This window comes from Phoxinus phoxinus (assembly GCF_949152265.1).
Source record: "Phoxinus phoxinus genome assembly, chromosome: 21".
Lineage (NCBI taxonomy): Eukaryota > Metazoa > Chordata > Actinopteri > Cypriniformes > Leuciscidae > Phoxinus > Phoxinus phoxinus.
In genome coordinates this window covers 4,774,464-4,788,859 of record NC_136896.1, presented here as the reverse complement: position 1 = coordinate 4,788,859, position 14,396 = coordinate 4,774,464, and the positions used below count along the sequence as shown (strand labels likewise).

Here is a 14,396-nt window from a genome sequence, read left to right as displayed (position 1 = left end):
GTTGGGTGACAGAGTTGTTGTCAACTCGTGTAGTGCGTTACCTCCTGTTGCGGATCAATCACGTTGTGTCGTGTGGTGTGAACAGCTCAACAACTTGACCACTGCTGATTTCACAGAGAGCAAGTCATGTAGCGTGAACCGCACAGTTCAGCCCGACGTTTTAAAACCCTGTAGTGTGAACTTGCCTTTAGTTGACACGTAGAATAGTGTTTTTGCTCAGTACAAAAATTAAACAGATTGACTCAGATATGGAAAACAAAACAAAAGATATATAATTTTTACTACCTGGAATCTAAAAGTATGGTTAATGTGTAAATGAATTGCTATAAATGCCTTTTGATACTAAATTTCATAACATGATGATCAACTATCTTGACTTACAGTAATGTGATGCATGTTTTTTTCCCTAATAACTACCAAGCCAAATTCGCTCATCCACTTTGAATATGATTAGATAGCACCTTCATGGTGGTGATCTTGTTTAAAGGGGCTGGTGATGTGATAAATGGTCCATAAAAATTGACCAGCTACCCGGCTGAGTGAATATAATCAGAAGTTACAGAAGCGTGTCTGATGGTGAGGCCAGTGAATCGTCTTGGTGGGCAGATACGATCAAGTAAAGGGGCTTCAAGGTCCAGTGTCAACAGTAGCAATACATTCTCATTCATAATGAAGAGGCCATTCTGCTTCCCAAATAAATAAACATTTATTATTCTCTCGGTCGCATGAGCATGACAGGAATTGTAAATTGATACAAATTAGTGGGATACACAATGGGTGCATTGGAGTTCACCTCTTATGACAAATGCATCTGGTAAAAGATGTGGTCTGTTCGGACCTACACTATGCTAATATTTGGAGATGGATATGTGCATATCTCAGGTCTGCATGTTTGAAAGTTGGTGACGTTACAGATCCTCGCTGCAATATGCTAAATTCTTTTCACACATTGCTTTGGCAGTCACTCGCAGCATGGATGACACTACCTGTACTTTTTCTATTCCTTTTGTAGGAAGACATTCTCAGACAGTTGCATAAGAATTGTAACTATAGTAAAAAAAAAAAAAAACTATAGTAGAAAGGAGAAACTGTTTAGACTAAGCTGCCTACATAGGCATTTTTTTTGCCTAATGTTGCCTTCTAAAATGCTTATTTTTAGCACACTGTATACAGTACTTAGACAGCATTATATGTATTCTTTGCGGAGAAGTATCTCCTATAATGCAGTGATGATGTATTTTTATAGGACAACCAAGTTAGCATCACCTTGGACTTTTGCTTATGGATTATTGAAAAAAATATAGATTTTTGTTCTTATAATAGTCGTCAAATGCACACATTTATGAATTCTAAAGACTAAATACAATTTCAAGAAAACCTAAGTTAGGCTATAAGCAAACTACTGTAAACCACTTAAACTTTACCATCATGACAACTCTTTCAATCTTTATAAAAAGTTGGAAAGTTTGAGTAAGAATATTTTGCAAGAATGCAAATATAAAGCGCTAGTCTCCCCTACAGCCTAGTCTAATTTAGCCACTTGTTAGCAACCAGCTTTTTCAAGACACATAAAAGCTTAGGAAAATCACACGTGGGGTTTACTGATGTATTTTGTGTCCTTGAATTAAATGTAAAAGGACCTTTAAACCCATCCAAAAACCTTCTGGACGATTAAACCGGAAGTGCAAAACATTAAAACGCATTCCTGAAGCACAAATGTATTAGGTCATGTGATGCTGTTTTCTGTGTGAGCTGTGTATTCTTATGCATCATTAGCCTAGCAACATGCTAATGTCAAACTCTATTGGAATCAATTATGAGTCAAGTCTCCCGTGCACAGCTATGTAGAACGCTTAAAATTGGTAACTTACCTGTGTGAGGTTTCATTTCTTTTTGGATGCTGCCTATAAACAGTGGGCTGTAGACATCAAGACAGCTCACTTGGTTTTTGGAACACAGCCTTAGATTAGCCTGAAAACATTAGCGTACAACTTCAAACTTAATAAAAAACACCTAGGCACTTTATGAGTGTTTACGCAGCGATGCAATAAGAACCGTTTTTGGTTCCCAAAAACATTTCAGTGAGAAGTTAAAGGAAGCATTATTATTTTAGAGTGAGGAGCATTTAAATATTCTATGACGGCTGTTAAAGGTTCTTAATAGAATCATGCCAAATAACCTTTATTTTTAAGAGTGTAGCAGTAGAACGCACAGTTTTAGACCTTGCATTTTAACCTTAACATTCACCACACATCATGTCGACCGTAAAGGTCTCTGTCTCTCACCCATAGCAAACATTTTTCATATACAGGTCATTCTGAAAGCTTTCACTTGCTTTGTCTGATGCCTTCATAACAACAGATTACAAATGATGTCCTCTTGTCACCCTCTATCCCATCAGTTCTGACATCAAAACGCATCAAAGTCTCTTAACCTTCCCAAGAGTAATATCAACCAATCGACCCTGTTTCGCTCGGTTCAGGGTAAAGACATGTTTATACAGGATGCCTCTATATCTTTATGAGCAAATCGTCCTTTTTTATCCTCAATGTGAAAGTGTTTAAAGGGCTTCACTCAAAATTGAGACTCAAACTCATGTCATATTTTAGCGGTGGAAAAGCAGTACTAGGGCAGAGGCAGTGAACGCTACGCTCTCGCTGTTGATTTTGGGAGCTTTAATCAGTTTTTAGGTTTTTGATCATGCGCTTTTAATTATTTAATGACTAAGCTGGAAGACATCTTTTTACTGAGGCCTTCGTGCCTGTTCTCATTAAACGATCTCATCTTTATATACATAAGACAAGCAGCTAATTCAAGATTGATGAGATACGTGTGAGACACGTCCTCAAGAGTACCGAAACAGCGCGGGCATCACAACATATGCAACTTTGAGTGAAATAAATGAAAGCTAATGCCCAGTAACCTAGAGACAAGCCAGACATCATGAAGTGTAGTAATGATCTATAGCTGCCCAAGGTTATCAATCCAGCATTTGTGTGTGTGAGTTTCAGATCTCTCCTGGATATGAAAGCAGTGGCAAGAACAGCCATATTGTTTCAGGGAACAGATGCAAATCATGCGTTCATGCACCATTAAATGTTTTAATGAGCAGATCTCATCATCTCCCTCTTCATTTAACTCCCATAATGCACTATCTTTTCAAAAAGGTAACTGACAGGACACAACTGAGAATGAATGCTGTGTCCCTATTCACATACTATCCGTCCTAAACTGTATTTGAAATTAGAATTAGTGTATCTCAAATCGTAGTATGTTGAAATAATATTCCTAAGATACCCGGATGGTCTACTATTTCCGCTTCGAATGTACATTTTGATATCCACATCCATTTTGATTTATTTTTAGTGTAATTTCTTTCAATTGACATTATTTAACTGCTTTGTTTTTAATTTGTGGCATAAAAGGGCAAGTACAGACAGAGAAAGGGCAACATCATTTACAATCCCGAAAGCTTGATAACTTCAACCTTTTTTTGTGAAGCAGAACATCACAAATGCTTTAAAAATGCATCTGCTTTTTGTGCTCTTGGAAATGGCACATACATATTCAACCTGACAATCTGTCAACCCCTCTGGATTTCAGCAATGCCCAGCCCAGAGCTGAAGCCAAATGTAATTAACCTTTATGAAGAAGCAGAGTCTGTTGAGCAGAATTCGGACAGACGCTAGAAAATTAAAGGTTAAATATGGCCCGGTTGATGAGAAAGAGCCTCGAGGCTTTTCCAACATTTTCAGTGTTTAACCAGTCAGAGGAACTTTTGATTGAAGCTTTGATGGATTTAATAAGTTAGAGTGTAAAATTAAACACTCCTTTGATTCCCAATGATGAAGTGAATGGTGATTGGTCCTCCTGAAGGTTTGTTTATGACAGGTTTGAGATTTCGGAATTCCATAGCCTTATTGGCTTGTGGAAACCGGATAGCCAGACTGAATTGTACTGCATAATGTTTGTGTATTTTGCAGTGTCCTTGGCATCATCTCTCTAATAGTATTACTTTTCACAGTTGGTCAGATATAATAGGAAATAACATGGTTTAATGCAATCCCTGCTGTATAAACAGCTTATTTCAGCTTAAGCTGGTCAAGTTGGTTTTTAAACCATTTAGTCTTTTTTTTTTTTTTTTACCAAGATGACAGAAATCAGCGCCACCAACTGGTAATTTACACTCTTCTAGCAGGACCAGTTGTAAACCACATAGAACCACCTTAAAGGCACAATATGTAAGATATTTGGATTAAAATATACAAAAAACCCACTGGAACAATGCTACATATGCTACATTTGTTAACTTGTGTACTTACATTATCCCAAATGTTTCCAACAATTTTTAAATCCAGAGGAATCAGCTAGTTTAACCAGTGTAACGTGTCATTGTGTCGCCTGTCAATGGCGTCATATCCACGCTACCCTTTACTTCCGTAGAAACCATGGAAATACCAAAGACCCTTCAATATATTATGTTTTATTAGACAGCCGAGTAACTGTTCGGATAACTTTATTGACAGAAAACTTGATCATTATTATAGTCTTATTGTTTTAATCTATAATTTTCTTGATTTACCGTGAAGTAACATGTTTGTACCATGCCTCAGAGACAACACAATATTTTGTCAAGTGGCAACTCACTCTCGCAGTCATCAAGCTACGCCTTTGTTATTGTTTTGCAAAACTTGCATACTGTGCCTTTAAGTTGGTTTAGTCTTTCACTCAGTATGTCTCTGTGGTTCATGCATAGTAAAATCTACTTCCATGTTTTCTTTGTGGCATACAGGAACACGTAGAAGCTGGGAGAGCTTGCTGGGACCCGTCCTTCCCTCTCAGATCACCGCATTAACATCACTCACGGCTCCTGGAGTGACCCTACTCACTGGGAACTGGAAGGGGCATAGACCGACAAGTGAGATTACACACATGATATATACTACAATCTTAAGTAGCATTCTCACAATTGCATTTCCATTGTGTGTGCCAACCAGGGTTGCCAAGTCTGCATAACAAAACTAGCTCAATGGCCAATCAAAAATACCCCAATTACCATATCCCAAATATTAAAACCAGAGGTAACACTTTGGTTAAAGTGTTACTATAAATAACTTTGAAACTACATGTCAACTTATTCAAATCCTAACCTAACAGTCTACTAATACTTGACTAACACTCTAATGAGAGTTAGACATTTAGGTGCAACGTTACGCATTGTCAACAGAATGTGTTGACCTTCAAAATAAAGTGAAACCAAACCAAAAATATGCCATTCCCATACCTATTTTACAGTCACTGTTATGCAAATTGAAAACTACTATAGTAATCATAAACACAGCTCAAAGGCTCCCTACCAATGGCCTTCATTCACAAAACTCAACATCTAGCACAGTTTTATCATTAGTAGAAAATAAAATATTTAAATACAAGCATTTATATCAAATATAATTTATGCAATATTAAAATGAAGTTTTGTCTAACCGTGCTGAGAATTCTGGGCCGAATCAAGTTTGTAATCCTTCTGTGCCGAATCAAGCTCAAGTGGAAATATAACTGGGACCGTACCTTACTGTTCTTAGAACCGTTAGGCCCAGCGGTGGAAAAAAGGCTATTGTATTTTAAACAAGACAGATCTGACTCTGAACTCTGAACAGATCATATTTGATATATCCAGCAATATTCAACCATCAACTTCTTTCCTTTCGCCAGTCGCCACACAGTTATTCTTCTATACGGTCTTCCGTCTACGTAAGACCTCAGAGTGGAAGCTTGCCACGGAAGTGTCTGCGCTAACAGAAACGGATGAATGGTTTGTGTAGGCGTGGATGAGAGGTTTCTCGTCAACGCTTCCAGCGTAACGATGATGACTGATATAAATCAAACTGAATCTTTATTCAGCCTTTATTGCAAAGCAGTTGCTTGTTGAAATACAAAGAGTTGCTATGGGGCCAGAACCGTTTCATCCAAGTTTAATCTGAATTTGTCAGTGCTAGATGCTTTGTAAGAAATCCATTACTATCTGCCCCCCTTATGCCACCTTTAACTGTATACATACACTACTGTTCGGTGCTCAAAAGTAAAAGAGCGTTTTTTGAAAGAAAAGCAATTATACATTAAATTGATCAACAATATTAAGCAGCACAACTGTTTTCAACATTGATAATAATCAGAAATGTTTCTTGAGCAGAAAATCAGCATATTAGAATGATTTCTGAATGATCATGTGACACTGAAGACTGGAGTAATGATGCTGGAAATTCAGATTTGATCACTGGAATAAATTACAGTTTACAATATATGAAAACGGAAAACATTATTTTAAATTGAAAGAATATTTCACAATATCACTGTTTTTCTATATGTGATCAAACAAGTGCAACCTTGATGAGCATTCTTTAAAACATAAAAAAATTATATTTAAAACTTCTTACCGACCCAAAATTTTGAACATTGTCATTGCATTTTTCAAATATATATATATATATATATATATATATATATATATATATATATATATATATATATTTATTTATTGTACAACCAGTTGTATTATATGCGGATTTACCATCATAATTGTTTGCATGCCTTTTACGTGACTTTAGAATCAAGACAACCTTCAGCAATCCTCATTCCCACCTCTGAGCAGGATCTATTTCTCCCTGACGTTTCTTTGTTGTTTTCTCCTGATGTGCTTCAGTATGCAGCCCGCTTGAGTTGAATTTCATGCAGGACAAAAGATCAAGCAGCGCATTTGATTTCCACTCCACCTTATGCTTGCCACATCTAATTTCATACTTTTCCATGGAGATAAAGTGCAAATTATTTTTGGGGCAGATTGAGTTTAAGTGTGTTCAAACTATCTAAAGTGACTGTCTTTGTATTGTATAATGGTTCCTACCATTACTGACAGTCTCAGTATGTAGTTTTCTTATTGATTTGTCTGCCAGCTGTTATTTGGTTTTTGTAACAAGATTTACGCTTGTCAATTGCTCTTCAGAATGTTGCAATGTCTTTTGATAACTTTTTGATGTTGCTTGTGATTTTTTTTTAATACATTATTGATTTTCTGAATGTTCTGTCAATATTCATCCTGAGCAAACAGCATTTAATTGTTTGGACTCAATGTTTTACACTTTCTGTATACTGTATATACACCACCATTCAAAAGTTTGGGGTCAGTAAATTTGTCTTTTATGCTTATAGCCTGCATTTGCTAAAAAAATACAGTAGTAATAATTAAAAAATATTATTGTAACACTGTGACACACACACACACACACACACACACACACACACACACACACACACACACACACACACACACACACACACACACACACACACACACACACACACACACACACACACACACACACACACACACACACACGCTGATTTACTATATTGGTGAGGCAATTACATTGACTTCCATTGATTTTAATTATATTTTCTAAGGCCTAGCCCACTTCTAAACCTACCCATCAGAGACACATTACACAACACTAATTTAAATATAAAAATGTTGATTTATAACCTTTTTTAGTCGTTTGTCATACTATTTCACTATATAAGTGAGTACATTTGACCCTCACAAGTATAGCCACATCTCACTAATCAATAATCTTTCATTTTCACAATTGAATAATTAAAAAATACAAAACACAACCTTTTAACTGTGGTGGAATTGCATGAGGAATAGCAATCAAGCAGAGAAAAATCCTGTCATTCACACATACTGTATGAACATCGCTAAAATTAAACGGATATATTCATATGTGCAAATGAAGGCACCCCTCTTGATGATTGCTAATCTTAAAATAGAAGGCACAATGAAACATAGCTCTCATAAACTGATTTGCAGTGTTTCATAATGGGATTTCATTGATGAATTGCCACACCATTTGATTAGTAGATGAAGTGAGTATTTGAGTGTTTAATTAGAATCTCTGACATCCATTTAGAGGAGATTGTCTTTTACTCTTTTTATTTGAACTATATTTACTGTTGATGGTGTGCAGATTGTTTGAAGAAACAACGTGGATTGAAAATGGGCAACAGGGGGATATTGAGCATTTATCTCTGTCTTCAGATAAGATACTGGAATTAAAGAAGCCATCCTGCACAGACGCCTTAGTTCTCCGCCGCGGTCCAAACCCAGAGGCTAAAGCTGAGGTTTGTAATCTGTCTTTCTCTCATTAGCTATTCTTAAAATGATATTATAGGCAACATCCACACAATTGCCATTGCCATTCAGTTCATTTGTTGCCAGACCTTAATCCTCGTGAAAATTGTTTTGGATTGTCTTAGAGGGAGAAAGAATATCGAACTGATATGTGGAAAAGGTCACACTGCGGGCAGAATCAGATTTGGAGTCCAATTAAGATTGAGTTAATAATCGCTTTTGTTGAAGAGCGCCGTACCACACTGTCCCCATAGGTGACGGCTTTTGAAATCTTCTCAGCCAGATTAATTAGTGAAATTCCCCCAGAACGGTAATTCATTTGACCGTAAAGAGTGTGCAAGACCGCCAGCCCGACGGTATGTGGAGAATCGGTAATCTGCAGCATTCGGTCATGCAGGGACTGGGTAATTGGTTGTTTTCCGAGTGTGTGTTCAAGGCTGAACACATCTAGACCATTTATCAGGTTGATAATCAACACTATATTTTATTATTAGCCTTGTAACCCATGTTTGGGGTGAGATAATTGAGGTTCACTTCGCCTGCGTGATTACGGAATAGAAAAAAAAAAGAAAAAAACACCTGCTCTGTTCCAAACCGTTGCTGCAAATGAACTAAAATGAGAGACTTGATTTCATAAGTGACATTGAAAATATACAGCGATGTTAAAACAAAAAAAAATTTGAATAAGCATAACAATACAGTAGTCACATAAATAATGGGTAAAACATATTACCGGTACTCATGCTTTGTTTGTTCAAATCATGTTTTCACTGAGCTCAACATGATGCATTCTGGGATTGCACGTATGCTTGCAAAATTGTGGTTACTGGATTAAGCAATAAGCATTGATTTCTTAAATGAATTTGTTACTTTTTAATTTGAGATGAATTTGATTACTCTTGCATTCCTCCATGATGCCATAAATCACAGCTAAACACTTTTATTCTTCATAACAAGACTCACATGGCCATTTCGGTCACTCAGACAACATCACTTGCTCTTTTATGTATTTGATGGTGTATCTTTCCTTTCGGTGTGTGTGTGTGTGTCCAGGATGAGCCATTTAAAGTCAGTATGGACGAGGACATCTTGCCCAAAGACAAGCGGCCAGTTGCAACCACGCCTATACCTGGGTCACCATGGTAACTACCCGTTTTGTCTGCACAGATATGATTGTACAGCTCACCATTAATCTGATGCATCTTTATTGACAATAAATGACTCTCCGCATGCAAGATAATGACCAATCGATTGTTCTCTCACAATTGTCTCAGTGTCAACCTACACTTTAAAATGACACTATTGTAGTTGCAGTGTTTTTCTCCTGTGTTTTGAAATGCTTTTAATAGCCACTTTGTTCTTATATAGTGATATAAAGATGTTTGTTTTATCTCCTCTCATTCTGTCATAAATGTCAGCAGCTTTAGCACCATTTAAATGATGCATGCTGCTGTATAACTGTTTGATGACAGTAATACATGCTTGGATAAAATACAGCAGTGCACATGGCAAACTTCCAACAGATGCTGTGACATCCAATCGAAAGCCTGCATTAGGACAATGTTTTATGCAAGACATCCATTTCTCTCTGCCAAAGCAGTGTGGGCTTTCCTTCCCTGCAAACATACACATACACGCACACACGCACAGACATTTTTGAAACCCAGCAGGCGTCATGGCTTATGGCATTCAGCTTTTGTTGACACACACAAACTGGATGAACTGGTAAATCTTTGCTTTTACCGTGTGGTTGATGACACCAGCTTTGCAGAATTGGAGCTGTTGTGTGATTATCCAGATATAGATGCGGGATTAGATTCCTATGGTGCATAAAAACCCATTTTAGAGTCTAGACAAAAAGGAAAATCATCAAATGATAATGACAACATGGAGAATGTACGTCTGGATTACATTCATACTACAGACACTCATACTATGTTGAACATAATTTTTTAGCGGTCGCTAAGTATGTACTTATTCTAAAGGAGTACCTACTCAAGAGAGTATGCGATTTCGTTTTGAACTCAGAGGTACCAGTTCATAAGAATCATTTGTTTGTGAATCTGACTGTTCTTGCTGTTTGTTGTTGTTCTGCGCAGCACATGGGGACAAAAAAATAAATAAAATTGCCATTATTTTGCGGTACATTGCCTTTTTATGTGAGGTATTTTGCCTTGGGACTGTAAATTCAGCAGCAGGGACCGTCACCACTGATAACCGATGCAGTAAACCCTGGTATGACTAAATGATCGATATTGGGATTTTAAAGGCCCATTCACACCAAGAACAATAACTATAATTGGGGGGGGGGGGGGGGGGGGGGGGTAGTTCTGAAAGTGATTCCAACGATAACTTTTCTCTGTGCTGTTATCGTTATAGTTGTGGTGTCTGCAATTATTGTATATTTAAGAATGATTTTTAGAACTATATCTTTATTGTAATCATTATAGTTATCGCTGTTGGTGTTAAGGATCCTTAAAGGAGCCGTATGTCAGATTGTGTCCAAAACTGGTACTGCAATCACTTTCAAATTACTGTAGAGCGGTGTATCCCCTCCTTCTCCCCTCTGAATCGAGGTTGCCAGATTGGCGTTAACGTTAGACATTTTTTATCCGACTAGAGTTAGAGCAGCAGACTAGAGCAGAGCTGGCAACCCGGATGCCGAAACACTACTGACTTCGTGATTGGTAGATAGGTGGAGGGTGGCGCATCAGGCCAAAACACAACATGACGACATCAACATTAGTTGAGGGCTGCAACTTCACTTTTTAAATGACAATATCCTGGCCGGACTACTGTCGTCAGTGATATAAGTATTTGAAATGAACATGATTTCTTAATGTCTAGTGACATATCAGGGCCATTTTATGATTAATTGAAATACATTTCTTACATACAGCTCCTTTAATAAGGATCAAATGAAGATCCATCAGTGTACATCAATTGTCTCATTTGTGTCTTTTTTATTTTAGGATAAACTTTGAGATGGTAAATTGCTCCAATAAAGTTGGATAGTGGCACAGTCACAGTGTTTGGAAGTATTGAGCTATAAATAGATTTTAGTAGTTCTGCATAGTAAGCTGAGACAGAAAAGCATGGGGAAAATATTACACACAACAACCTCTGAGCAATAAAATGGTCCTTTGTGTCGAATAAAATAGGGCTCTACATTTTGTGGTTATTGTTTTATATGGAGGTTGCATAGACATGATTTAAAAATTCAAGAATCCCTGCAAGGTAGGAGAAATGAAACATACGACTAGCACCAACCATATGTTTGCACTATGATTAACTGCATATGAGCAGAGCAGATTCGCCGTTTCAACGATTTTTTAATATCATTGGGTCAGTTTTAGAGTACAGGAAGGCACTGCCGATCTCCCTGATGCGATTGGGTAGCAAAATGAAATGTCAGGATTGGTTTGTCATGGTTGGCATGAGGTTGCATCAAATTACCTCACAGACTACTGCAGAATCCATGAATACTTTATCTGACTTACCCTGAATTAGGCCTGAAATGGGTCTAAAATTATCACTGTAAGGTATGAATATCTAGTGCGGAACGGCTGAAAAATTGGTCATTTTTGGATTTATGACCGGAATCTAAAACCTATAATAGGCTTGTGGAAACTTGATTCTGGACATATTGCGGATTTTATCCATTTAAAACGATCTTGTGAAACAGCTTAAGGATGATTGTGAAAAAAAGAAATAATAACTCAGCCCATCTGGTTTTAGTGGTTCTTAGCTGTCATGTGTGACCCTGAATCCTCTCTCTCTGGGTCACTTTGGTCTTGATGGGGGTGTTTTTCTTCATCAGGATTCCTTAGTCACTGTGAGAATACCACTAACAGGCTGTTGGGTTGTATTTCTGTGTGTGTGTGTGTGTGTGTGTGTGTGTGTGTGTGTGTGTGTGTGTGTGTGTGTGTGTGTGTGTGTGTGTGAGAGAGTATATAAAAGCATGACAGCATCTCTCTTTTCTCTAGGTGTGTGGTGTGGACAGGCGATGACAGGGTGTTCTTCTTCAATCCCACCATGCATTTGTCAGTTTGGGACAAACCAGTGGATCTGAAAGACCGTGGAGACCTCAATCGAATCATCGAGGACCCGCCACATAAACGCAAGAAAGGTGAGACTCAATGATTCTGGCCAGAGATGGTAGACTATTCAGACATATTTAACATTCTCTTTTAAACATACCATGATTCGGGACGCATTATATCCAATTTTAGAAACAATTTAGGATAGATAGTGTACGAATTAGTATGCAGGCAATGTGTTTTCTGACCTATTTAATGGCAAATTTATTTGTAATTGAAATCCAAATGGCACAAACAAAGATAAATCATTGTAACTATTTATATAACTGAATTTAATTATCAAAACTGTAGCAAGTATGAAATATATAATGAAAACATCATCATCTTTAGAAACCACACATACAGAAACTGTTATGGAAGATTCGGTAAATGTGGTAACTGTGTTTCTAATTCAATCTCATCTCAACCTGTGATTTCCATGAACCTGTAATAAGGTAAAAGTGTTAACATTTTAGATGCTTTCAGTATGTTGATATTGTGTTTCAGTGTGTATCCAAATTTAAGTAAATGTAAGTGTTCAGAAGTTTGGAGCTAGTCATATGTTTTTGACTTTTATGCTTACCAAGGCTGGAAAACATATAAATGTGAAATATTATTACACTTTAAAATAACTGTTGTCTATTTGAATATATGATACAATGTAATTTATTCCTGTGAATTTCAACATCATTACTCCAGTCTTCAGTGTCACGTGATCCTTCAGAAATCATTCTAATATGCTGATTTGCTGCTCAAGAAAAATTTAATATATTATCAATGTTGAAAAGAGTTGCGCTGCTTAATATTTCGAAGGCGTGGTTTCAAGATAAATTTGACATTTTTAAATTAGAACAGCATTATTTGAAATATAATCATTTTACAATGTAATACATACTTGCCGAAGTGGTTTTAAACCCCCCAAAAAACTTTTGAATTGTAGCGTACAGTACTTGCAAATACTAATGAGAAGATGTTGGCAAGTCCTACTGTAGCCTCAAGGTAAGAGTCATCTGAGTTCAGATTAAGTTGCTGAACCAGTGAAGTGTAACTCATGACTGATACAGGAGCACTGTAAAAGGGATGAACTTGACAAGGGATGAAGTTTAATCCTAACAGTGTGATAATAATGCTCAAGCTAAAGTTTAATACACACACCAAACTGCAGAAGTGGTGTTCTCGTGGATTACCTAAAAGCAGTAATCCAATGAAGCGGCTCTGCAAATATTGAATTAGTCTGGATCTTGTCTGGAAGTTATTATATGGTTGGCTTCATTTCACAGAAGGCTTTTCATCTTTATTGATTTAGTTTTATTGCCGTTTCATGGAGATTATTTATTGATGACCTTAATCTATTCGAGTAAATTAGTTCTCATTGTACTTTTCAGATGAACAACCTGGCATGATCCAGGTATAGCAATACAGAACCTCAAACAGCTGGTGTTGTGTGCATAAATACAACTATATATTTTACTATATAAATAAAACAAAATACTTTGTAGGATATATTAATCTAAAGATTGATTCGTTCCATCAATAGACGACGACTCAAATTCTGCTGATGAAGATGATGACGAGGATGAAGAGGAACGTGGTTCAAAGACCAAGCGCTACAAGTAAGTCGGGTTGAGTCATGTCAAATATGACAACAGATCTATCCAGAGTCTGCTTTAAGCGATCGGGAGGATATAGTGTCAGATGTGCTGTATGTCACTCACCTCAATAATCGCAGCTCAACAGGAAGTCTCTGATTTGTGGTGGGCAACATCTGCACTCACAGCTTGATGCAAATTTCTCAATCTGTCTCTCTTGGTGATGATTTAAATCGAACAGTTGGGTGTTTGATGTGTGTCCAAATGTCTGCGTAGAGACAGGAACACAAGCACTTTACATTTCAAGAAGAGTTGAGAGATTTTGTTTACGTTGAATGTTTCATTTACGGCAACCTTTTTTTTCAGTGTATGATTCAATTTAGTGATAGTAAAAAAGTGAGTGTGAGTAAGAACTGCTGAAATGACATGAATATTTAATTTACACAACATTTACTGTAATATTTGTGTGAGTTATCCATTGACAAGTCTTTGGTAAACACTTTTATTGTAATCGCCATAGTGTGCATATCATAATAGTTTGGG

General features: G+C 37.0%; 1 protein-coding gene and 1 long non-coding RNA gene across 2 annotated transcripts in view; one reads left to right on the top strand and one right to left on the bottom strand.

Moving 5' to 3' along the window:
* tcerg1l (transcription elongation regulator 1 like) overlaps nt 1–14,396 on the top strand; it is a 71,194-nt gene that overhangs the window by 52,680 nt on the left and 4,118 nt on the right. The window contains exons 6-10 of the mRNA XM_079595227.1: nt 4,793–4,918; nt 8,093–8,175; nt 9,239–9,327; nt 12,172–12,314; nt 13,802–13,877. Coding sequence (XP_079451353.1) covers nt 4,793–4,918; nt 8,093–8,175; nt 9,239–9,327; nt 12,172–12,314; nt 13,802–13,877 — 517 coding nt within the window. The remainder of the gene's footprint in view (nt 1–4,792; nt 4,919–8,092; nt 8,176–9,238; nt 9,328–12,171; nt 12,315–13,801; nt 13,878–14,396) is intronic.
* LOC306989467 lies at nt 9,344–14,124 on the bottom strand. Its single transcript, XR_013795640.1, has 3 exons — nt 13,980–14,124; nt 9,929–10,005; nt 9,344–9,801 (listed from the first exon to the last, which is right to left on the bottom strand). It is a non-coding gene; the product is annotated as an uncharacterized lncRNA (long non-coding RNA).